This window comes from Panicum hallii, chromosome 3 (genome assembly GCF_002211085.1).
Source record: "Panicum hallii strain FIL2 chromosome 3, PHallii_v3.1, whole genome shotgun sequence".
Taxonomy (NCBI): domain Eukaryota; kingdom Viridiplantae; phylum Streptophyta; class Magnoliopsida; order Poales; family Poaceae; genus Panicum; species Panicum hallii.
In genome coordinates, this window is record NC_038044.1 from 62,850,811 (window position 1) to 62,877,409 (window position 26,599).

General features: G+C 43.0%; 1 protein-coding gene, 1 long non-coding RNA gene and 2 pseudogenes across 3 annotated transcripts; 3 read left to right on the forward strand and 1 right to left on the reverse strand.

The window, feature by feature from the left end:
• Positions 1-1,406: 1,406 nt before the first annotated feature.
• On the forward strand, positions 1,407-7,643 carry LOC112885638 (annotated as a pseudogene).
• Positions 7,644-12,604: 4,961 nt separating this feature from the next.
• Positions 12,605-20,424, reverse strand: LOC112884395. 2 transcript variants are annotated; one of them, XR_003227103.1, is made up of 7 exons: positions 16,011-16,219; positions 15,087-15,902; positions 14,945-14,996; positions 14,543-14,719; positions 13,901-14,116; positions 13,078-13,813; positions 12,605-12,968 (listed from the first exon to the last, which is right to left on the reverse strand). It is a non-coding gene; the product is annotated as an uncharacterized LOC112884395 (long non-coding RNA). The 2 variants fall into 2 exon arrangements; XR_003227104.1 differs by lacking the exons at positions 12,605-12,968; positions 16,011-16,219 and adding an exon at positions 20,076-20,424 and having other exon boundaries at positions 13,259-13,813; positions 15,087-15,265.
• Positions 14,757-17,726, forward strand: LOC112884393 (wall-associated receptor kinase 1-like). Its single transcript, XM_025949772.1, has 3 exons — positions 14,757-15,876; positions 16,117-16,299; positions 16,397-17,726. The coding sequence occupies exons 1-3, from the start codon at positions 14,955-14,957 to the stop codon at positions 17,569-17,571; spliced, it is 2,280 nt and encodes a 759-aa protein (XP_025805557.1). The 5' UTR covers positions 14,757-14,954; the 3' UTR covers positions 17,572-17,726.
• Positions 20,425-21,657: 1,233 nt separating the features above from the next.
• Positions 21,658-26,239, forward strand: LOC112884252 (annotated as a pseudogene).
• The last annotated feature ends 360 nt before the right edge of the window (positions 26,240-26,599 follow it).

Genomic DNA, 26,599 nt, shown 5'->3' on the forward strand with positions numbered 1-26,599 from the left:
TGGCGCTCGTGGGGTGGCGACCAGCTGTACGAGTACGGGGTAGCGTGCACGCGTGCATTGCTCACTGAAGCTTCGCCGCCGAGGCCTCCTGCCGCCAGCCAAGTCAACGCCTCTGGGGTGCCGGTCTAGACCGAGTTCCGTAACACTTCCTACTTCAGCTGCTCCTCCAGTAATTCTGGCACTTCATCTGATAGTCTGATTGATACGCCTGAGTCAGAAACATGGCTGCCAGATTGTGTGCTCCTGCAACCGTCAGTTCTTTCTTCTTGTCATGACAGTCGACTCGCCCACTTGTAGCTGGTTAACCTGACTGCACATATATCCTTTGTTGTTCAACACTGTACTGCAAACTAGTTGAGTAAATTTTGGGCATACCTCCAGAGACCAGCCTCGCACTTTTTCAACCAAAGAGTTATATGTTTGGACATCTGTAAGTGTACCTGAATTTTCCTTTGGTGAAGTGTTTAATTTCCTTCTACAATCGCCGTCAAATTATATTGATCCATCTGGAGAGGACAGCTTATGTTCTTGACTCCAATTTTGTATATCCATCTGACTCTTCTTATTGACCATATGACGCACCATAAGTGCTTTAGAACCATTAGCATGACATGATGAAAACCCCCCAAGCATCATGGGAAGCTGGAAGCATCAGATTGGCTGTATTACAAGATAATCTTTTCTGCTGGTAACGACAGCATGAAGATAGTACATCCCTCCAAGCACATGGAAACAAGCAATTGGTTGGATCCCAAGATAATCCTTTGTCTGAGAGAACTGCATGAAGATAATACATAAATAATATGTTAGTCAAAACATGAGGCTGATTGAAGCCTAGCTGTACACTAATCCACAGCAGGAAAATAACAAGTCAACTGTACACTTCAAATTCCTTGCTGCCTAGCTAAGTTATTTCATGACGCTGATCCAGAACAATTCAAGCAGCGTTGGCACACGTCCCTATTTTTCAGATACAACTCATAAAAGGGACAGGAAGCAAGCAGAGTTTGACTGCAATATGAGTAAATCTCAAAACTGAAACTGGCATTTTAACAACAAAACTATAACATGTAACCAAGAAGCAGACTCTATGGCACTTTCAGAGAAAGTTCGTACTAGAGATGTGTACATCACCATAACTCAGCTTTTGATTCCTACATTTTCATGTTTCAATGTTGGAGTTTTAACAGTAAAGCAATATGTCATTCAGGTCAAAGTCTCAGGGCTAACGTGACCTGACCTGCACTAGTTAATTACCATTCGCAGAAATCATCTGAACTTCCTGGGCTACGCCTACTTCCTTATAAATCATTATCTAGTCCATCCTAAAACGATAGTAACGAGAGAGCGGTTGAGCACTGGCTTAAAACGATGCCATAGCAAGTATACACCATACCTCTCAAGCCATGAAAGAAGCCTTATTCCTCCTGGTGTTCCTCATCTCACCAGTGAGAGTTATATCCAATACCTCTTCCAAGCTCGCCGTATCGCTTCCAGGGTGCCCCAACAAGTGCGGGAACATCTCCATCCCTTACCCCTTTGGCATTGGTGCTGGCTGTGCCGCAACTAGCCTCAATCCCTACTTTGCTGTGACCTGCAATGATACCTTTCAGCCGCCACGGCCTATGATTGGTAACACTTCAACACCCAGAGAGGTCATTGACATCTCCTTGGAGCGTGGCGAGGTGCGCGTTTATGGCCCTGTCGGCTACAGCTGCTTCAAGGCAAACAACACTATATCGGAGAACTACACAGCCGAGTTCAGCCTGAAAGGAACACCATTAATACCCTCGACCACCCAAAACCGCTTCACAGTCATTGGCTGCAGTGCCCTGGGGCTCATCGGAGGCAGCACCTTATGTGGCTGGATGCTTCTCATACTGCCAAGGTATCAACAATACAGAAGATGGAGTACCGCGCACCGGGATGGGATGCTGTGAAACCACCATCTCCCCCAACCTTACTGACATCTCAGCGGTAGTGAGCAACATGAGCTTTTTCATGGAGCTTCAACCCATGCTTCTACGCAATGCTTGTCGAGGTTGGGTGGTACAGCTTCAGGAAACAGGACCTTGTTGGGCGCCGGTTCATCAACGAAAGAGCTATTAGAGGTGCTCCAGTTGTTAGTGACTGGGCCATTAGAAACGGCTCCTGTCCAAAAGAAGGGACAATAGCGCCTAAAGATTATGCTTGTTTCAGTACAAACAGTTACTGTATAAGTGCAAGCAATGGGCCAGGGTACCTGTGCAACTGCTCAGAAGGTTATGAGGGCAATCCTTATCTTCGTATGAGGGCAATCCTTATCTTCGTGAAGGCTGCCAAGGTAATAATTTATTAATTAAAAAAAGTTTCTGTAGACTAGGATATGAAAATCAAGATCATAAACTACAGGGACATGTTTAGCCAATACATAATTGTAGATGGCTTGTTCCTTACAATAAGAACACAGGTTTTGTTTCCCTTTTTTGTAATTTCTTAATATATTGAAGTAACTCACCTTCTGAACTTTTTTTAACTATACGTTAATCCATTTTAACTCTATCCAGATATAGATGAGTGTGACCTGCGTAAGACCCGAAGTACAGTGCATTATATCCATGCAACAATGGTGTCTGTATCAATACTCCAGGAGGTTATATATGCAGATGCAAGATAGGAACAAGATCAGACGGCACAAATTCTGGATGCCGACCTGTACTTAGTAAATCTGAAAAAGTGGTGGTAGGTAAGAATTCATACCTGGGAGTATATTCCTCAAAAAAAAACATAGTTCATAAATTTACGTCCATATAAGGTGCTTTTCTAGGCTTATGATGTGTTGAACCTCAAATAAAATAATCGTGCAGGTCTCTGTGTTTCTGCCCTTGGTGTGATGCTTTTGACATGCTTGTTAGTTATGAAATTACAACGGAGAAAGCTCAGGAAAGAGAAGGATGAGTACTTCAAACAAAATGGAGGCCTGAAGTTATATGATGAGGTGAGATCAAGGCAAGTTGATACCATTCTCATACTTACTGAGAAAGAGATTAAGAAAGCCACAGACAACTATAGCGTTGATCGTGTTCTGGGATGTGGTGGTCACGGAATGGTATATAGAGGAACTTTAGATAATAACGAAGAAGTTGCCATAAAGAAGTCCAAAACAATAGATGATGACTGCAGAGAAGAGTTTGTAAACGAGATAATAATATTGTCACAAATTAACCATAGGAACATAGTGCGGTTACTGGGATGCTGCTTGGAGGTAGATGTGCCAATGTTGGTGTATGAGTTCATTTCCAATGGTACTCTGTTTGAGTTCCTTCATGGCAATGATCACAGATCACCGATCCCATTGGACTTAAGATTGAAGATTGCTACACAATCAGCAGAAGCTCTTGCCTACATTCATTCATCAACTTCTCGCACAATTCTGCACAGGGATGTCAAATCCCTCAATATACTCTTGGATGATGAATACAATGCAAAAGTGTCAGATTTTGGAGCATCAGCACTGAAGCCCATGGACAAAAATGATTTCATTATGCTTATCCAAGGAACTCTTGGCTATCTCGATCCTGAGACTTTTGTCAGTCACCATCTAACTGACAAGAGTGATGTATACAGCTTTGGAATTGTTCTTTTAAAGCTAGTTACAACAAATCACTATCTCATACGTTCATACTGATGTTCCACCTGAATAAGCTCTGGGGTATGTTGGACTGTGGAATAATAGATGATGAAGTTATGGTAGTACTTGAGAAACTAGCTGAGCTTGTCATGCATTGCCTGAGCCCAAGAGGAGATGACAGGCCAACAATGAAGGAAGTTGCAGAGCGCCTACAAATGTTGAAGAGACTTCAGATGCAGTTAGTAACAAAAACAAAACCTATTAGAGCGCGTTACTCTCATGAAGGACCATCGAGGCCTGTTGCTTCAGATGAGATAAGGTACCAGGGCATGGAGACAACCAAACTAGTGTTTGATGTAGATGCCTGAATATAGTAGAGGCATGGTATTTGGTAGATCACTTCTGTTTTGTACTATCATTGTAGGTTTGGACTATGCTATTGTGTGTTTATATGTTTATAACTAGAACAAAATCATCATTTATATACTGTAAAATGTCTTGTGTAATCCTAAAATAAGCTCGATATGATTTCATTACAGCATTTAGTTCACCCGCAACTTTCATTAAAAAATATTGTTAAGAAGTGTGAAGTTAACTTGTTCAAGTGTGAGAAAGCTCTAAATTTCCTTTCCCCTTCGATTAGAACAGGATTTCTCGCTAAAACTAGCATACCAAAAGATTGGATTATTATGGATAGTATGAAATGTATTCGATGTGTTCGAGGAAAACAAAAGATAGGGTGAAAGTACTAAGTTAGTGCAGATATCAGGTCTCATCAACAAAGTGGTTTACACTATAGGATGATTGCATCAGCTCTGGATGCATCAATGCAACATACAAAGACATATGGGGGTATGGGGAAAATTACAAATGCAGTAAAGTAAATTAAATTCTTGATGAGCAAGCCTCTTTGGTTAATGATTTTGATGTGTCACCGTATTAATTTCTACAAGAAGACATATATGAACATGAAGTATTTCTTATTAACGATGTATAGAGTCTAGATTCCATAAGAAAACTTGCAACTGCAGCTCATTAACAGTGCAAGGACTACAAAAGACAGAGATATATAAGAAAGACACGCCTAAGCAAAGCAACAGACATAAATAGACAGAGCATCTTGACCTGCACTCAAATTTGTAGCGCTATTTTCAAGAAAAAATATGTTCAACAAAATGGATCAAGAAGCATACCTTGTCATATATTCAGATCCACCAGCAGTGCAGAATTATCAGGACCTGGTTTCGAGCCATCCACTCCCAGAACACAAAAAAGGTACAGAAAATAAGGGTGCGTTTGGTTTGACTTCTGCAACCTGCTTTTGCGTTTTCACAGCAGAAGCCGAACCAAACGAACCAATCCGCGACCTGCTTTTCCCACCGCGACCTGCTTTTGCCAGTGGAAATCCCGCAGCCGAGAGCGAGCTGCTTTTGCTGCGGTGAGGGCAAACCAATGTGGAGAAAATTACCCACTGCCACTCGTTATGATACCGATTCGTTTCTTTTCCACCCCGAGTCCTCCTCTCCACGCACAGGCGTAAGCTTCGCTAGGGTTATCCTCCATCCCGGCGGTGCTCCTCCCCCGGCGGCGCGCCTCCTCCGGCGGCGCTCCTCCTCCCAGCGGCCCTCCTCCCCCGGCGCCCCTCCTCCTCCCGGCGGCGCTCCTCCCCCGGCGCCCCTCTCCCCCCGGCGGCCCTCCTCCTCCCGGTGCGCTCCTCCCCCGGCGCCCCTCCTCCTCCCGGCGGCGCTCCTCCCCTGGCGCCCCTCTCCCCCGGCGGCCCTCCTCCCCCGGCGCCCCTCCTCCTCCCGGTGCGCTCGTCCCCCGGCGCCCCTCCGGCTCCCCGGCGCGCTCCTCCCCGGCGGCCCTCCTCCTCCCGGCGCCCCTCCTGCCCCGGCGCCCCTCCTCCTCCCGGCGCCCCTCCTCCCCCGGCGCCCCTCCTGCTCCCGGCGCGCTCGTCACCCGGCGGCCCTCCGGCTCCCCGGCGCGCTCCTCCCCGGCGGCCCTCCTCCTCCCGGCGCCCCTCCTCCTCCAGGTAACATCAAAAATGACCAGTGCTTCGATTTCAGGCTTGTAGCAGGCTCACAACACATCAATTGGAACCAAATTGGCAGGAGCTCTGCCCTTCATTAAGATAGAAAATAGAGTTTTAGAAAAGAGCCACAAATCACAAGCCTTGCAATGCCAAATTAGAGTCTCCTGTGCATTGTTTCCATTTTTTCTATATGGTGAGGCACAATCCTTTACAAAATAATATACAGAACTTTTTGGGTGCAAAGAGGGATCTTTAACTTTTAGATATTTGGGAATTCCTATGCACCACAAAAAAAATTCTAACAAAGATTGGCAGCCAGTGGAAGAAAGATTTTAGAAACTTGGTAGCTGGAAAGGAAAACTCCTCTCAGTAGGGGGCAGATTGGCCAAGTGGAGTATACTAGACGAACACAAGAAAACTATAGGTCCAGATTCTTTTGGCAATGTGACGAACACAAGAAAAAGTTTAGATTAGCCAAGTGGAGTATACTAGACCTGTACACCAAAGAGCTTAGGTGGTTTGGGAATTTTAAATTTGGTCCTTCAAATTAAGTGTTTGTTGAGCAAGTGGCTGTTTAAATTTGGTCCTTCATTTAAAATCCAAAATGGAAAGCAAATAAGATTTGGAGGACCTGTGGATAGGAGACAAACCTTTAAGCTTAGCTTATCCCATGTTATACAGAATTGTTAGAAAGAAACATGTCACAGTAGCTAAAGTATAAAATACAGTCCCTGTTAATGTCTCCTTTCGAAGAGCTTTGACAGGGGATAAATTAATAGCATGGTTTGATCCAGTGATTCTCACCAAACAGGTGTGAGCCCTTGCAAAATGTAGTAGGAAGGCATGTTGTTTCTCAATCAGAGTGTACTTTAACTTCCTTTTACTGCTTGTATTATTTGAAAGTTCAGTATACCTCTTATGCACGTATTCTTTGGAAGTTCTTTACTGTATGCTGTGGTGGTGACTGGTTCGGATAGAGGACCTTCTAATGCAACTATTGTTTATCTTTACAAAAGTATGGCTGAGAAGGCAGTTTGGAACAATACAAATGTGAAGCACTTGATTGACATATGCAAGGAGGAGATTTTAGCTGGGAATAGGCCTGCAGGTTGTTTCACTAGAAATGGTTGGAAGAATATGGAGGACAAGTTTTTGGCAAGGTGTGGGGTGAAATTAGTGAAGACACAATTGAAGAATAAATTGGACAATTTAAAAAAAGATTACACACAGTTCATGGAGTTGAAGAATGCTGCGACTGGTCTTGGATGGAATGAGGCAAATCAAACGGTTGACTGCTCGGACATTTGGTGGAATGAACACCTTGAGGTAAGATACGATGTTATTTCAATTTAATACAAAATGCACTCGTAATATAATATGTTTGACTGAATCTTGCAATTTTTTCAGAGATGCAACAACAGTGAGAGAGGTGTGAAGTGCAATCATGTGAGATTCCGGAAACGTGGTCCAAAATACCTTGATGATTTGCATTTCTTGTTTGATAAGGTGCATGTCACTGGAGCTACTGCATTCTGTCCGAGAGATATTTCCTCTGGTGAATCCTCAAGTGATGATGTGTTAGAGGTTGCACAGAAAGAGGATGACAGTTCTGCAATCAAGCTTTCAGCTTTGAAAAAACCAAAAGCACCCGGGAAGAAGCGCAAACAAACATGCGGAGCAGCTGAAGACAAGGAGGAGAAAAGTCCTTTTTTCAGAATGTATAAGAACACGTGCCTGAAAATTGATAGTGTAGCTGACAAGATTGGATCAAGTGTTGAAGCATCATCAGTTCAGCCATCCAGCAGTGTCCCTTCTCTTCCAGATGCTATGAAGTTGGTCAAGGAGTGTGGTGTGCAGGAAAAAACTGCTATGATGCACACAGCTGCGTTGTTGATCATGAAGCCGGAATTTAGGCACATCCTTTTCTTACTTGACACGAAAGAAGGCAGATATGACTTTATTGAGAGAGAGCATGAGAAGGAGATGAAGAAGGCTGCGTGAAGGCATCTGTTTTCTTATAATAATTATGTTGTCAGCTATTCTTTGTTTGAACCATTAGTTGATTTGAACCATTACGTTTTGTACCACTATTTGCTTTGAACCACTGTTTTCTTTGAACCATCACTATCATTTGAAACAATATATGTCTCTTATGTGTTTTTCAATTTCTGTTTAGATGGATGAAAGCATGGAAGATTTAGCAAAAAAAGAGCAGCAGTCTCTACTACTTGTATCTCAACTATCTGAACTATCACATCATGCTGCAGTTCTTGGAAATTTGGGCAGTCTGTACCATGAGCGATATTTGCATAAAGGTGAATACAGAGATAAAGATGCTCCAGAAAGTGGATATCAATGGGTTATGAGGTGCTTCAACCGCCCAAGATATTTTTATAAGATGTTTCGGATGAGTCCTGATATTTTTATGGCACTTCATGATTTATTGGTCTCTGGGTATGATCTGAAATCCACTCATAATGTTACATCAATAGAGTCATTGGCAATGTTTCTATGGATTGTTGGAGGTCCCCAATCATTTTCACAAGCTGAGAACAGGTTTGTACGATCAACATGGACCGTTCATATGAAATTCAGTGAGATTCTCAAATGTTTGTGTAAGTTGGGGAAAGAAAACATCAAACCTAGGGATCCAACATTTAGCACGGAACATGAAAAGCTTAGAGATGATCGTTTTTGGCCTCATTTCAAAGGTGCTATTGGTGCTATAGATGGTTCTCATGTCCAGGTCGTAGTTCCCAATGATGAGGTTGTTAACCACACATGTCGACATGGATATACACCACAGAACATACTTGCAATATGTGACTTTGATATGAGATTCACATTTGCGGTTGCCGGATGGCCGGGTTCAGCACATGACACAAGAATCCTTAATCATGCATTGTCAAATTTTGATTCCTTTCCTGTCCCACCAAAACGTACAAATATGTGAAGATTTTCTTCTGTACATAACACTTTCTATATGCAACTAATTTTATTTTTTTACAGATAAGTATTATCTTGTGGACTCTGGCTATCCCAACAAAATTGGATATCTTGCTCCATTCAAGGGGAGCACGTACCATCTACCGGAATTTCATCATCGTCGTGGTCGTCCACCGCAAGGAAAGTACGAGATTTTCAACTACTTGCACTCGTCCCTTCGTAATGTAATTGAGCGATCATTTGGAGTTCTAAAGCAAAAATGGCGTATATTAAAAGCTATGCCACGTTTCTCAACTCGAAAACAAGCAAAAATCATCATAGCTTGTATTGCATTGCACAATTTCATTCGTGATAGCCATTTGAGCGATAAAGAGTTTGATAGATGTGATGCAAATGAGGAGTACATGCCTCGAGCGGCACATGAAACAGCAGCAGCAGCACAACAAGGTGACGAGGTAGAGGGGCATAACGAGGTTACCATGAACAGTATCCGTGAGATGATAGCTGATGGTTTGGTTAGTCAATAAGTAGCATAGAGATATATCTCATGTTTTAGTTATTTTATTTGAACTTTAAATTAGTCACTGACAAGTCATGTAAACCGAACAATCTATGTACTGCGATTATTTATAGTATATCAGGGTTATCAGGGTTTCACAGCTATTACAGCAGCTTTCTCAAAGCAGGGTGAACCAAACGACTTTCAGCTTTTTCACAGCTATCAGCTCACAGCAGCTTTTATACAGCAGAAAGTTCACAGCAGCTTTTTCACAGCAGGCAGCTAAACCAAACACACCCTAAGTATGGGCAGCATTAAGAAAACTCGGTGAAATAGTACAAGGTAAATGTACAATGATCATCCTTAACACTGCACCCGCACTAGTCCTCATTTGACGCGGGGGGCCGCTGCACCTGCGGGCGAGCGTGCGGAGAACGGCCGGAGCGGGGGGCGCAAGAGGGAGCCGGAGGTGCGCGTGGGCGAATCGGTTGCACAGGAAGACGGCGGCGGAGGGGAAGGGTCGGAGAGAGCGCTAGACATTGCCTGTCCGGATGGCTCCGCGCCTCTGCCACCGCCGGTCGCCGAAGCCTCCCACCGCCGCGGCCCGCGTGCCGGTGATGTGGGAGACAACCGAGTAGAGAGGCGCGTGGGCCGTCCCGCCCGTCGCAGCCACTGTTTTCTAGGCCGAGAAGGTGTCAGCCCACCTTGTCACCTTGGTTCTGGGTCACGGTGGATAGCGATCCGATTTTGGGCCAGGTTGAGTTCGCAGATCGCATGATGAGCGGGTTTAGGGCCGCAATCCGTCCACTGGGCTGAGCGCTGCTGCTGCTGGGCTACCACACACAGAAGAAGGCTGGCGAACGGCCCAGTAAGTTTTGAATCCGCACAAATAGTTTCGCCACGGCCCCAGGCGCGGAAATGTGTGGCCCTCCCACCATCTAGCTCGCAGAAGATAGTATTTTGCTATGATAAAGACTTTCCTAGATTTATGGGAATATAGGAATTTTTTATTTTCAACTTTTTTAAAACTTTATTTTGAAAATAACCCACCCGAACATATCTAAGTTTTTTTATGCCGATGCGAAAATATGCTATCGCGCTACATGCATTGGCGTGATAAGATGTGCCATGTTGGAGCATGCGGGAGGGATTTACCAGCGCTTATTCCACGTGTCAAACTTGCCACGCCACTCCTACCGGCGTGACAGTGCAGTCCTGTCATGCCACCCCGCCGGCGTGATAAGGTCTCACCTTAGAAAAATTATATATATTTTTTCATATAAATTCGGATGAAGATAATTTTTATATAAAAATTGTAGCTCTCGAGGAGATCTACAACTTTGTAGTTTGGAGTTTTTTATTTGAAGTCAATAAGATGCTTAAATAATTAATTTAAATTTTAGACAACGTATTAAGCACTCGTGCCTCTATCGGATCTCTCCAACTTAGTAGCACAAGTATTATTCTTAGCATTTCTTAGCACATCATGATCAATTGAAGAGCTAGTCTTAGAAATGTTTGCTCATGGAATAATTCCACAAATGTAGCAAATATGGTGCTTGTACTTTTAGATACCTCTAGCTTCTCCTTCGTTCTTTGCCGTTGTGCCTCTTTCTTTATAACATAAGACCTTTATTCTTTAATGTTGGTATATGATACATGAACCTTTTTATTGTAACCATAACACTTTCTTTTGGTTCTTCTTGTTCTCTTCTTTGTAAGTGTGGTCTTATCATCAACCTTTGTTAGAATATATAAAGGTATAGTGTCCTATATTAGAACACTTGTAACACTTTGCATGTACCTTCTTAGTTTTTTTTATTAATTCTCCCTCATATCGTTTACTTCTTTCTTGAGGAAGCAATCTCTCACATGGTGTCCTTTCTTGCACCCAAAGCAAGAGAAAAGAATCTTGATCTTATTTTGCATTTGCCTCTTGTTTTTGATCTTGTTGGACTTGATCTTCGTTTTGGAGTTTATCTCATATCCATGGCCCTTATTCTTCTCATTTTCACCTACATTATCCAAGTCACTAATGCTCGGAGATATATTTTCTTGAGAGCAACAAGGGTTAGCACAAGATAAATCAATATGAACTTGAGAGCATATGCACTTGTACATATGAGGTTGGTAGAATTTTACCGAAGTTTTCATCACCTCATGAGTTATGTCTAGCATTGCATGAGAATCTACAAGTTTTTTATGAGTGCATGAAAGATCATCATATTTCTCTTGTAAGCCCACATGCTTGCTAGTGAGATCCTCAACTTAAGCTTTTAGCTCACAATTATTTTTCTCCAATTGGGCTACATGAGAGATAGAGTTAGTTGCACAAGTATACTCAATTGATAATTTTTCATACCTTGCAACTAAAGTCACATGGGAATTTTTAAGTTCCTCATGCTCTTTGGTTAGAGCATTTAACTCCTTAATCTTCTCAATGAGACATTTTTATTGCCTCTTAAGACTTCCTTTCAAACCATCACAATCAATCACTCTAGCTTTATTTTTTTTCTTTTAGCCATAAGACACTCGTTGGCTTTAGAAGTACTATACTAAATGAGTTAATCAAGTTCAATTATTGGTAAAAAGATTTGAACTTGAGCAAGTGTTTGAATAAGGGAAATATGACCAATTAGTTATTTTGAAGAGTACCAAGTTTGAAATTTAGTTAGTCAGTGAAGTTATAGCCAATATAAAAATTGTAGTATGAATCATGTACTACAACATGGAAGAAGATTTGAATCAAAATTGAAGTATTTGAGTTGGTTTCAAATAGACAAAAATATGATAACATTGTCGATTTTGGGATGAAGTTGAAATAACCTAAATGTTGGAATGCAATGAAAAAGGTGGAAGTAGTTCGAATGGATTTCAATTAAAAGTTTATAAGTGAAGTTTGAATAACAAGCACACCTCAGTAAAGTACAAAGTATGGAATAGTTGTCCGTTAGTCTAGCCTTGAACGTGCTGATCACACGTTGGCATATTGAACCAGTAAATCTATGTAAACTATTGTTTGTTCTGCTTTAGCTACGAAGAGCTTGTAATCAAACTTTATAATAAAATATTGAAAAATTAAGTATATACTCTTACTGAACTTTTATTGCAAAACCTAAGTCAGCAAATCCACATAAAGCTTTATTTATATTGGTTTGTTGGATAAGTCTTGCTTAGCACCTCCGTACTTAGTATAATATTAATTCTGTTGTAGCATAGCCCCTCGAAAAAAATGAATAGCAACTGTATTTTACCATCATAATATCTTAAACCTTCATCAAGTTACTTGATCTAGCTTAAAAATATCATTAATATACAATGTTACATTATATTCCATACTTGACAATTATATAGTTTGAATTTTTTATTGTAATGGTTCTAATTAAATTATTATTAGTTATTCTATGACATTTCACATATAAAATATTATACAGAACTTACTTGATGAAACCATGATGAACATATCAAGTTGGAGACGATCCGATAGAGGCACAAATGCTTAATATGTTGTCTAAAGTTTAAATTAATTATTTAAGCATCTTATTGACTTCAAATGAAAAAACTCCAAACTACAAAGTCTAAGGTGAGACCATTGTCACGCCGGTGGGAGTGGCGTGACAAAGTTGACACGTGGAATATACGCTGGCAGACTCTTCCCGCGCGCTCTAGCGTGGCACATTGTCACGCCAATGCATGTGGCACGATAGCATGTTTTTGTTGCGCCACGAGCACCGGCGCGCGACCAAAAGCGTTAGATGTACAAATATTTGTTCGGTGGGTTATTTTTAAAATAAAATTTAAAAAGGATTAAAAAAATATCTGGGAATATAGTGAAATTATCTTCTTCCAAGCAGCAGAAGACATGCAGATATGATCCTTTCCTGCGTGAAATACAAAAAAAAAAGATATCAGTTAGTCAAAACACGTGACTGTCTAACACTAACAAGGTAAAATCCACAGTTGAAAAATGATCCATCAGTGGTGCATAACTTCAAATTCCTTGCCGTCTAAATCTCTCTCAGCAAGCTGATCCATAATTGCGTTTTGCTTCCAGTTTGGAAGACAAAGGCAAGGCCTCAAACTGTAGCTAGCAACTGCCGAAGAAGATCCAGCACGTACAACTTGCACGTAGATAAACCTTAAGATCGGTGCTGGCTTCTCCAGACTCAACAATCTACAACCTGGAAACTCATATCAGGCTGAAACTGGTACGGTGAACTGAAGAAATGTATAGGTCTTGCTCCTTTACAAGTATAATAACTAATATATACTATTTGCAAGCCAAATCTAGCTGATATGCAGAATAAGGATAAACAATTTGTGCATGCTGATCAGTGGGCAGTGGCTGTCGCTATTGGTTGTTCCCGACGATTCCAGTGGTGGTGAATGCTGAATTGCCAATCAGGAGACTGTGACAGTGTATGGCTGTATCTGTCTGTGATCTCTGGGCACTATGCTAAATTGCCAATCAGGAGACTGGCAGCATGCGGCCTGCGGCAGATGATGGAGCGTAGCTGCACTGCACTCCAGTGCCGATGAGGACAACCACTGGTATGAAGACAATGTAGCTAGGAGGTAGGGTAGGCAAGGTACAGCCGGGGCACGGTGGGAGGCGCCGTCTTCGGCGGGGGGAGCCCGCGGTGGACGGGGAGACAGTGCCGTCGTCGCGGCGCATACACGCACAACTCCACAGGTCTCCCCGGTCGCTGTTTGCTGCAAAATACTCCTAGCAGCAAACAAAAAGGCTGTTTAGTGTTGGACATCTGAAGCAAGTGTACATGGATTCAGGAATGATGAGCTACAATCTCCTCACTTTTGTGGTCCATTTCCATCCAACCAACGACCAGCATGCTTCTTTTGAGTTCTTTGCTCCTCTGTATGATCAATTTTGATTGCTCCCACTAAGCAGACGAACCCAAATGCATGATCGTCGACGTGATGAAGACACCCCCAAATTCATGGAAATATGGTATTGGATTCCATTGCATATATGTTCCTCCAAGCAGTTGAATGCATATATGATCCTTTACTGCGGAAAAGACAACAGAGGTCAATTAGTCAGAACACGTGACTGATACAATAAACTTGCAAATTTCTTGCCGTCCTAATCTTTCCCGTCAAGCTGATCCACTATAGCATTTATCTCTTCTAGAATCTGATTGCGACTCTGGAAGGAGACCCAGCAAGCGACTATAATGGCTAGATACAACTCAAAGAATGAGACATAAAACGATTGCTACTTTGGCTGGCACATGACCCCTCCGTATCCAAGAAAACTACAAGGACAAGTTGCCAAGGAGAAAACCCTTTCGCAATCTCAGAGAAACATCTTAATTGAAAAGCAATCACTCAACATTTGATTTGCATATATCACGCCTTTTCAACTTTGACCGGTAAAACACAGTATGTAGAAGTCAGTTCAAACTTCAAAGGCTCCAGTTTACACTGATTTCACCTTGTCCAGTAGTCCGTTGTTAACCAGACACCCGTGTCCTATTTTTCTTTGCCGACTTAGACACTGCACCTGTGTCAGATTTGGACATCGGTGTCGGATTCCAAGTGTTGTTTCGTGTGGCCCCAAAAATTCTGCCAAAAAATAGACACACAAACGAGTCTGACATTGACACCCGCACTGGTGTCCATGTCACACTGATAAGTCAAAACAGTCCCGTCAATAGCATTATTCATTGTTCATCATCTAAAAAGGAATTCTGAGCTGTAACTCTTCCATATAAATAATCTAGCACAGTAGAGGATGCAAACTCACACCATATATAACAACGAAACATAAGAGAGCACGGGCTTTAGCTAGGTAGTTAGAAAGAGTGCAAGACAGTGCCGTAGAGACTGACCATACCTCTCCAGCCATGGAAGAAGCAATGATCTTCCTGGTGCTCATCATCTTCATCCTAGTGAAAGAGGGATCAGGCACTTCATCTGAGCGTGCTGTATCAAAGCCGGGCTGTCCCAACAAGTGTGGCAACGTGAACATCCCTTACCCCTTCGGCATCGGTGATCACTGTGCCGCGAGCAGCCGGAACCCCTACTTCATTGTGACCTGCAACAACACCTTCCAGCCATCCCGGCCTACGGTTGGTGACATTACGGAATCTGTAGAGGTCATCAACATCTCCCTGGAGCATGGCATGATGCGTGTTTACAACGATGTCAGCTACACCTGCTTCACATCAGACACCATCATATCAGATAACCACCCCACTGGATTCAACCTGAACAGTACGCCATTCATCCCCTCTACCACCCGGAACCACTTCACGGTCATCGGCTGCAACACCCTGGGGCTCATTGGTGGCTACATGCACAACAACTCTGACTCTGACCAGTATGTAGCTGGCTGCTACTCTTACTGCCAAGGACTCAACAGCACGTCTGAAAACGCGCCATGTGCTGGCTTGGGATGCTGTGAGACCGCAATATCCCCCAATCTCACTGATTTTGCAGCAGTACTGCCCAACCGGAGCAGTGTGTGGAAATTCAACCCGTGCTTCTATGCTATGCTTGTCGAGGTTGGGTGGTACAGCTTCAGCAAAGAGGACCTTGCGGGGCACCTTACGTTCATAAAGGAAAGAGCCACAAGAGGTGTTCCTGTGGTTGCTGACTGGGCCATAAGGGACGGCTCATGTCCAAAAGATGGGGCAAAAGCACATACAGACTATGCCTGTGTCAGTTCAAACAGCTATTGTGTGAATGCAAGCAATGGCCCAGGCTACCTGTGCAACTGCAACCAAGGCTACGAGGGCAATCCTTATCTTCACGAAGGCTGCCAAGGTTAAGTATTTATTCAAAGGAACTAGCTGCAAAATTAGGATTTGGAAATAAAGATTATCACCTGCAGGAACAACCTTAGTGGCTTAGCGGACATATAACAGCCATCTTCCACATTGAAAATTTTATTTTGTTACCTGTTCAACATTTTTTAAGCATGCATAATACATTGAAGTAGTTCCCCGTTATGATCTTTTTCTTCATATATTTTAATATATGTTACTCCATTTGAAAACTCTTCAGATATAGACGAGTGCAAGCTGCGTAAGTTGGATGCAAAGTATAAGGAATTATATCCATGTAAAAATGGAGTATGTCGCAATAAACCAGGAGGTTATACATGCATATGCAGGATGGGAAAAATATCAGATGGTACAAATTCTGGATGCCGACCTGTGCTTGGCCAAACTGAACAAGTGGTAATAGGTAAGTATGACACCAGAGAATAATAATATACTTGGTCCTTACAAAGAACCTTTCCAGGGAATTAATGTCTTGAATAATCACAAAAACCATTTCGCAGGTCTCAGTATTTGTGCGGTTGTAGTGGTGTCTTTGACATGCATATTTGTTATAAAACTACAAAGAAGGAAGCACATGAAGGAGAAGGATGAATATTTTAAACAAAATGGAGGTCTGAGATTATATGATGAGATGAGATCAAGGCAAGTTGACACTGTTCTCATACTTTCAGAAAAAGAGATAAAGAAAGCCACAAACAACTTTAGTGAAGATAATGTCCTTGGATGTGGTGGCCATGGAATGGTCTACAGAGGAACTTTAGATGATAACAAAGAAGTTGCCATTAAAAAGTCCAAAGTAATAGACACTAACTGCAGAGAAGAATTTGTAAATGAGATAATAATCTTGTCACAAATTAACCATAGGAACATTGTGAGGTTACTGGGATGCTGCTTGGAGGTAGATGTGCCGATGTTGGTGTATGAGTTCATTTCCAATGGTACACTTTTTGAGTTCCTCCATGGCAATGAGAGCAGATCACCAGCCCCCTTGGATCTCAGACTGAAGATTGCTACACAGTCAGCAGAAGCTCTTGCCTACATTCACTCATCAACTTCTCGCACAATCCTACACGGGGATGTCAAATCCCTCAATATACTCTTGGATGATGAATACAATGCAAAAGTGTCAGATTTTGGAGCATCAGCACTTAAGTCCATGGATAAAAATGATTTCATTATGCTTATCCAGGGAACTCTTGGCTATCTTGACCCTGAATCATTGGTCACTCACCATCTAACTGACAAAAGTGATGTATACAGCTTCGGGGTTGTTCTTTTAGAGCTAATGACAAGAAAGAAGGCTCTATACACTGATACCTCAAATGAAAAGAAAGCACTATCGCATACTTTCATACTTATGTTTCACCAGAATAAGCTCCAGGATATGCTTGACACTGAAATAGTAGATGATAAAGTTATGGTGGTGCTTGAGAGACTAGCTGAACTTTTCATGCACTGCCTGAGCCCAAAAGGTGATGAGAGGCCAACGATGAAGGAAGTTGCAGAGCGACTACAGATATTGAGAAGACTCCAGACGCAACTAGTCACAAAAACTCATTCTATTCGACCACATTATTTTTATGGAGGTCCATCAGTTCCAGTCCCTTCAGATGAGATGGGATATCAGAGCATGGAGACAGCCAAACTAGTGTTGGATGTAGATCTCCCAAGATAAATATCTGTTATGCCACTCTTTTTATATTTGCAATGTATAAACATCATTATAGTACAAACTAAGCTATTGTGTGCCAAACCACCGTCTATGTACTGGAAAGTCGATGTGCAAACCTTTATACATGTTTTAAAATCTGTCAGCATTAATTGCATCAACATTTTAGTTTAAAACTTCATTTGGATGTTAATTTACCTTGTTCAAATATTAAAGAGCTCTGGATTTACACATTTGCAATAACAATCTTCTCCAGAACGAGCGTTTTGAGTTTTGACATATTGTGTTAAGATACACTGAGTATTTGCACAAAGTTAATGCTGGTTTATAGTTTACCTAACCAAAGTCATGCTATATTTCTACCTTCTGTCCTTTTTTCCTATAGAGGCTGGGTGCTATACAAGCCTCGATGAAGAACATGCACTATGCAATATCCTATTCTGCTTTGTGCACAAACAAACAGGAGTACAAAGACAATGCAAACAAGTAGTAAAAATGTACAACTTAAAGAACACAAACAAAATGGATGAGAGCATTTTGAATTGTGACTGAAGTTTAACAAAATCAAATATGCAGCATGCTTTATCATAGATCCAGACCCAATAAATAAGCAATTATCAGACCTAACTTCAGCTATCCACTCTCTACACACAAAATTTACAGCACATGAGTATGAAGGCCTTTTAGAGCACTAAGTAAAATTTGTGCGAGTTCAAATATATGGTGATTATTTTACTTATACTGCACAAGTACAAGGTCAGGCTATGCAAGCGTTCACATGAAATGCATTAGCTACATAGAAACATGTTATTTGTACAAAAGCATGCATATAAGTTCAAGGTTCAGCTAGTGGTCACTTTCACTTCGCAAATGCTCTTCCAGGGCAGATCTTCTTAACAGCACAACATCAGGACAACCTGTTTATTCACATAGAGAAAGGGTGGCAGAATACAATGATACATTGATAATGTGGTATGAAAATGTTATAGAACCAAATTTGTTAGTGATGAATATTATCGGTTTGCAAGAGAAATCAGTTTTGTGTGCACATACATCATGACGACTTCTCTCTTAGCAGAGCTATCAGGCATCATGTCTATGTACCATTAGCAAAATGACAAAGAATTAATTTTGCAGAGCTAGAAACTAAATAGATTACACATTCATTGCAATTTAAAAACAATAAACCTGATACAGGCTTCATTCCATGCACAAGACTGTTGAAAAAAAAAAAGCAAAGCTCCAATATTATTGCTTCGCACAAACAGGATCAATAGCAAAATAAGTACATAAAACAAGAAAAATAAAAGGCAAATATAAAACAGCCAGAAATTGCCTAATAGATTGGCATGCCTTTCGGCACAATCTGGCCCTTCATCCACATGGAAATAGACATCAGAACATACTATGCAGCACATATTGTTCCTAAGAGAAAGTAGAAAAGCAAGGTCATTGGACTCACAGGCTTGCTGACATCCTCAGCCTTTGGACCAAGCAGCACAGCCAATGATACGAAAACAGGTAAGATGAGCTTCATGTTATATCATCAGACAAGTTATTGTTAAGTTATACATGCATGTAACTACATAAAGAATCATCATTCATGTACTGCAAATGGAATGTGTAATCCTATGATCAACTTCATTAACCTAATAGCATTCCTTCCAACCACAGTTTTAGTGAAAAACGTTTAGAAGAGGGTGGTAACTTTTCACATTTAAAAAAGTCCCAATTTTTCTTTACACTTTGATCAGAACAAGGCTTAAGATGGATCGAGTGAACAAAGGCACCAAGTTAATGAACACTTCAGGTTTTATCAACCAAATTCATGTTACATTTCTGTGTTATGCAGAACAAGGTGACAGGATCAGCTCTGGATGCATGCATACAAGCTAAAAGAGAAATGGGGCGTTGCGTTACAAATGCAACAAGACAACACAAATTAAATTATTGATGTGTAGGCGCTTTGGCTAGAGGGTTTGATCATTTGATGTGTCAGGGACCCATAATTATAGTTTTCACAACAACCACGTGCACATGCAGCATTGCCTCCTGAAAATTTTCCTAGAGAGGCTCAGGCTGGATGGCACAAGGAAAACTTGCTGGACAGCATACCGTGCAAGGAGCACAAAGAAATAAAGAGAAAGAAGCAACATGGCGTATAAGGAAACATATCGGAGGACAGCATTTTGAATTAAATTGGAATTTGTAACATTTGTTTTGAAGGCGAATTATGTTCAGACAAAATACATTTTTTCCCAATACAAATTATGTTTCAACGAAATGGCTTAAGCAAAATAACTTGATATATGTGCAGATCCATCAAACATGCAAATTATCAGGAGTTCAGGAGTTCAGGAGTCAGGACCTATAATGGAGTCATCCAAATATCCAATCCCTGGACATGAAAATTACAGCAAATAACTAGGGGCACCTTCCGGCATGCTTGGTACAGCGGCTGTACATGGAAAATAGGTGATTATTCGAGTTGAGACTGCACTAGTACTCACCTGACAGGCGGAAGGGGAAGGAGCAGCTACTCGGGCTCGGGCGCGCACCACGGGCGAGCATGTCTGAGAAGAGCCAAAGCAGGACGCCAAGCGGCGCAGAGGGGACGGAGGCGGAGGTTGGCGTGGGAGAGGCGGTTGTAGGGAAAGGCCTGGGGAGGGGTTTAGCGGCGGGGCGGTGTCGTACGTGTTCGCGGAGGCTTCCCCACCGCCGCTCGCCGAAGCCTCCCCCGGTCCCGCCGGCCAAGCACCCCAGACCGGCGATGTGGACGAGACCGCGGGCTACCCGGACCCGGGGAGGGAGCGTGGAGAGTGGGGAGGAGCCCAAGCGCACGGCCGCGAATTGCAGAGTCCACCAGAACCAGCGAGCGCTGCGGCCTGCACCAGCTCTAGCCCCCTCATCTGCGGCCCATCATGATGCGCGGCGCATCACTATGGATTTGGGTGAACTGGGCCGACAGGATCAGCCCAAAAGGAAGCAGAATGGGCCCATCATGCAGCAATGAACCTGTATACCTTCAGTTCAGCTGTTGGTGCAGCAATTCATCTGGTGTTTCAGATTCAGCTGGGTAGGAGAAAGCAGTTCATCTGATAGGCTAGAGTAATACGCCCGAGATTCAGCTGCCAGATTGCGCTTTACCCATCTGTTGTTTCCTCTTGCTGTCACGGTAATGGCCTGCAGAGTGATGCAAGACCATGTTCGCTGCTTAGCTTGGGTGGTGCACTCGTGCTTGTCGACGTCGTTGCAGCCACTGACGCGCAGAAGAGAAATAATGGTCGTATTTTTTAGCATAGCTCCAGCTCCAAACAAAGATACACTCGGAACGAAACCCTCCCAACCGCCATGGAAATGTGGAACTGGATTCCACTGGATCCGGATCGATCTTCTGCAAACGGACAAATGCAGACGTGCGTGTTTACACAACTCCACGAAAACATTGTAGATCAACAAGTCAAACATTTTAACAGCCCACACGCAAAAAGAAACAAGCAAGAGACGGATTCAAGCATAACTATACACTGATCCATAGATGAAATGATCAATCTAATTAATGTATTGGTTTCATTGTTGTTGCCGTCTAAGATGTCTCAACTTTCCGTGTCGATCCAGCACTGCTTATTTCATCTAGTTTGTCTTTGTTATTGCGGAGGAAGGTTTCAAACTATAGTGACTCCTCAAGAAGACGAGGCATGCATTCATAATCATCAGATGGAACTCATACAATGAGACTGGAAACAAGGATTGTCTGGTACATGAATATCTTAACCTCATCTGAAAATGTATGTATGCTGTGCTTTTCAACTCTGAACAGTAAATCAATAAGAAAACTCAGTTCAAAGTCTTCAGTTTAATGCCAACCTCACCTGCACTAGTTATTACTGATTGTGGAAATCAATCGCATATAGAACAATTCAATGCTTCAGCATCAGAATACATCATCCGAAAGGGATCTGATCTAAAACTACTTCCCTATAACCAGTGATCTACTAGCCCATTCTAGAATGCATATATAATCACAATATTGATGAAACATGTAGCTAGTTAGGCAGGTGCCATAGCAACTGGCATCATACCTATCTAGCCATGCAAGAAGCATTGCTCCTCTTGGTGCTCATAATCTACCCAACAGCAGTGGTGTCAGCCACCTCTTCCGAGCCTCCCATATCATTTGCCTGGATGCCCCGACAAGTGTGGCAATGTATCCATCCCTTACCCCTTTGGTATCGGTGATGGCTGTGCCGCAACCAGCCATAACCGCTACTTCGCTCTGATGTGCAGCAACAGTTTCCAGCCACCAAGACCGATGTTTGGTGACCCTTCCATAGCTGTAGAGGTCATCGACATCTCGCTGGAGCATGGCGAGGTGCGTGTCTATGGCAACGTCAGCTACAACTGCTTCACATCAAACACAACTGTATCAGACAGCTTCTATGTCGGGTTAATAGGCCTGGAGATCACGCCATTGATCCCTTCCACCCGCAACCGGTTCACGGTCATCGGCTGTAGTGCCCTGGGGATCGTTGAAGGAAGCACCCCTGACCCTTATGTGGCCGGATGCTACTCCTACTGCCATGACGTCAAAAGCACATCAGACGGGGCATTGTGCGCCGGGATGGGATGTTGCGAGACAACCATACCCCCAAATCTCACCTACTTTGTGACACAATTGCTCAACCAGAGTAGTGGGTGGCCATTCAACCCATGCTTCTACGCGATGCTTGTAGAGGAAGGGTGGTACAGCTTCAGGTGGCAGGACCTTTAGGGCACCTTGGGTTCATGAAGGAGAGAGCCAACAGAGGTGTCCCAGTCGTTAGTGACTGGGCCATTAGGCTGGTGCCAATGGGGTACCGCCCCCCTATCGGCCCGGCTCAGGCGGGAGCGAGGCGAGAGGCGGGTGGGAGGGAGAGAGAAGGCGGGAGCAATCCCGCAGGGCGGGAGTGGGCGCTATCGCCCCGCTCTCGCCCGCGTTGGCAGCCGCGCGGGGGTGGGAGGCAGGCGGGAGGCGGGCGGTAGCGAGGCGGTGCGCTGGCGTCGGCGTGCGCGGGCAAGAGGACGTGACGTAGCGCGTTTCGATTGGTCCATGCGAACTATCCGTTGAACTAGCCGTTATTTGACCGTTTGAACTCCAAAAAAATCGAAAAAAATTGCAAAAAATCCCAAATTTCATCTCCAACCCCCTATAAATACCCCACCCGGTTTTCACTCCTTCCACACCCCATTTGAGCTTATTTCTCTCCTCTACAATCCGAAATCTCTTCCACCATGACCAGTTGGTCTCCAGATTTCCATACCTTCACCGATCTCTTGCAGTCCGACGGGTCACAAGCATCTCCCCAAGATGACCCTTCTCTGATGCATCGCCGCTCCGATGTCAATTCTTCGCTGCAATCCCAGGCATTATTCCCCCCTGTTGCACCTCCGGCTCCGGAGGCACTCCACCGTCATATCATTATCTGTACGGTCCGTACTCATACCCACCACCTCCATATGCTCCACCTCCAGGCACAAGGAGCGGGACTGAAGGTCCGTACCCACCACCTTCGTACGCTCCACCTCCATACGCTCCACCTCCATACGCTCCACCTCCATATGGTCCATACCCACCACCTCCGCACGCGGCACACACGGTTCCAAGCTCCGTCTCTGTTGAGTCTCAAAATGAAGGAGCGGGAGCGACCGAACCAAAGCGTCCAAAGAGACTTGACTGGACGATTGCAGAGGAGGAAAAACTGGTAATTTAATTAGTGTTCATGTATTTAAATATCGTATTTTTTTCAAATAACTAACAATATGTTCGGGCTAGGTACATGCTTGGGTTTATCACTTGAATGACTCTATCACCGGTAACAACCAGACCGGTTTGAGTTTTTTGGACCAAATAGCGGAGACCTTCAACTCTACCGCGGAGCCGTCCCGTCGTCGCACCGCGAAGCAACTGAAGGATCATTGGAACGTGTGCAACCGCGAGGTGGCCCTGTTTAATGGATACTACATCCAAGAAGAAAGAGTACGTCAGAGTGGAGCATACGATGCAATGGTCATGGAGGGGGCAATGGCGAGGTGCGAGAACGACCCGAAAGTGACGACAGCATTCAAGCACCATCATTGGTGGAGAGTTGTTCGCCATGAACCCAAGTGGGCAGCGAAACATGGTCCTGGCAGTGGATCCGATGTGAGTAGCAAGAGAACCCGCCTCGGAGTTTCGGGTGAGTACAGCTCCGGTGGAACAGAAGATACCGAGCAGGACAATGAGACTCGTCCAATAGGCCGTGATAGGGCCAAGCCGGCTAAGCGGAAGGAGAAGGCTAAGGGGAAGGAATCCTCATCAAGCAGTGCGGTAGCAAGTAAAGCATTTGCAATGAAGAACATGTGGGGTGGCTTAGTGAAGGCTAAACTATTCAAGCAATGGAATATAATGAAGTCCCGATCAACCGCGGATATGGACGAAGCAGGAAAACGTACTCATTTCAAGGCCGTCAAGATGGTGGGAAAAGAGCTTGGACTAGACGAGGATTCGGAGGAGGATTAGAATTTTCTTTTAATTATTATATATTTTTGCTATTTTTAATTGCGATGTAATTTCCTTTTTTAATTATGATGTAATCAGTAATTTTTTTAGTTGAATAAAATTAGTTTATTGAATTATTTTACGTACGCGAACAAAAGAGAGTGAAATAATTAAATCTGGAAAAGAAAAGCTGACGTGGAGGAGAGAGAAGTGAGAGCTGGCACTGTAGCTTGTGCATTGGAGGGGTGGGGTGAGAGTGGGGTGAGAGTGAGGGTGAGAGCTGACGTGGCGGGGCGATATCTCCCCCCGCCACTGGACTCAGCCTTAGAAATGGATCCTGTCCAAAAGATGGGGCAAAAGTGCCCAAAGACTATGCTTGTGTCAGTTCAAATAGCTACTGCGTGATGGCAAGCAATGGACCAGGGTACCTGTGCAACTGCTCTCAAGGTTATGAGGGCAATCCTTATCTATCCAAAGGTTGCCAAGGTAACTATTTCGATTTCCTCAAATAAACTTTACAAGAGTTTGGAAATCAAGATCAGCAACTGCAGGAGCAATAATTTTAGCCAACAAATAATTATATCCAGCTTTGTCATTGGAAGCACAACTCAAAACTTACTTGTTCAACGTATCAAAACTTTTTGTTACTTGTTCAACAATCAGTTAGGATACTTCATATACTGAAATACTCCACACTGTGATCTTCTTTTACCTTAGTCCATGTTAATCTATTTTTAAATTCTCACTCCCTTCAGACATAGATGAGTGCGCGCTGTGTAAATAGGATGTTAAGTACAAAACACTTTATCCGTGCGAAAATGGGGGCTGTCACAATACACCAGGGGGGGTATAAATGCAAGTGCAGGGCAGGAACAAGATCAGACGGTACAAATTCTGGATGCCGACCTGTGCTTCGCCAAGCTGAAAAGGTGGTCGTAGGTAAGGGTCATACTCGAGAGAAAGCTCTAAAATCTATCCATGATTTGTTTCTAGGATTTGAAGGCATTCAATCACATAGAATAATCATTGTGCAGGCCTCAGTGCTTCTGCAGTTGTAGCGATATCATTGGCATGCTTAGTGGTTATGGAATCACAACGAAGGAAATATAAGAAGGAGAAGGATGAGTATTTCAAACAAAATGGAGGTCTAAAATTATATGATGAGATGAGGTCAAGGCAGGTTGACACCATCCATACAGAGAAAGAGATTAAGAAAGCTACAGATAACTTTAGAGAAGATCGTGTTCTTGGATGTGGTGGCCACGGAATGGTCTATAGAGGAACTTTAGATGACAACAAAGAAGTCACCATAAAGAAGTCCAAAGTAATTGATGATGATTGCAGAGAAGAATTTATAAATGAGATAATAATTTTGTCACAAATTAACCACAGGAACATTGTAAGGTTACTAGGATGCTGATTGGAGGTAGATGTGCCTATGTTGGTCTATGAGTTCATTTCCAATGGCACCCTCTTTGAGTTTCTTCATGGCTATGATCACATATCACCAATCCCCTTGGATCTTAGACTGAAGATTGCTACACAGTCAGCTGAAGCTCTTGCATATATTCCTTCATCAACTTCCCGCACAATTCTGCACGGAGATGTCAAATCCCTCAATATACTCTTGGATGATGAATACAATGCAAAAGTTTCAGATTTTGGGGCATCAGCACTGAAGGCCATGGACCAAAATGATTTCATTATGCTAAACCAAGGAACACTTGGCTATATAGACCCTGAGAGTTTTGTCAGTCACCGTCTAACTGACAAAAGTGTTGTATATAGCTTCGCGGTTGTTCTTTTAGAATTAATGACAAGAAAGAAGGCCATATACTGATGTTCCACCAGAATGAGCTCCGGGATACCTTGGACAGTGAAATAGTAGATAATGAAGTTATGGTAGTACTTGAGAAACTAGCTGAACTAGTCATGCACTGCCTGAGCCCAAAAGGAGATGAGATGCCAACGATGAAGGAAGTTGCAGAACAACTACAGATATTGAGAAGACTTCAGATGCAGCTAGTCACAAAGACACAACTTATTCAAGCAAATTATTCTTATGGAGGGCCATCAGTGTCTGTACCTTCGAATGAGACGGGATATCAGAGCACAGATACAGCCAAACTGGTGTTGGAGGTAGATCTCCCAAGATAAATACAAGCAATGTTACCCTTTTTGTGTATGTTTGTTCATACTTAGTAAGTTACGCTCTCTGTTTTTAAATATGACGTTTATGGCAAGATAAGTAGTTCATTTTAACTAATTAGCTTGCCCTAATCGTCATATATTTAAAAATGGAGTGAGTATACAAATAGTTCTAATCGTCATATATTTAAAAATGGAGTGAGTATACGAATAGTTATTAAGTACAGAGTTACAGGCTAAGAGTTTGTGTGTGTGCAACCAAAATCATCACTTACGTACCGCAAAGTTGAATGTGTGATCTTTAATATTTAGAAGTCTGTAAGCATTAGTTATATCCATACTTTAAATCTTTTTTTTTAACGCAGATGG

What these genes read in the sequence shown, in the direction of transcription:
- LOC112884393 (XM_025949772.1), top strand. Translation starts at nt 14,955, where the DNA reads ATGGAAGAAGCAATGATCTTCCTGGTGCTCATCATCTTCATCCTAGTG. An exon ending in TCTTCACGAAGGCTGCCAAG is followed by an intron (nt 15,877 to 16,116) that starts GTTAAGTATTTA and finishes AAAACTCTTCAG; the next exon opens with ATATAGACGAGTGCAAGCTG. An exon ending in AACTGAACAAGTGGTAATAG is followed by an intron (nt 16,300 to 16,396) that starts GTAAGTATGACA and finishes ACCATTTCGCAG; the next exon opens with GTCTCAGTATTTGTGCGGTT.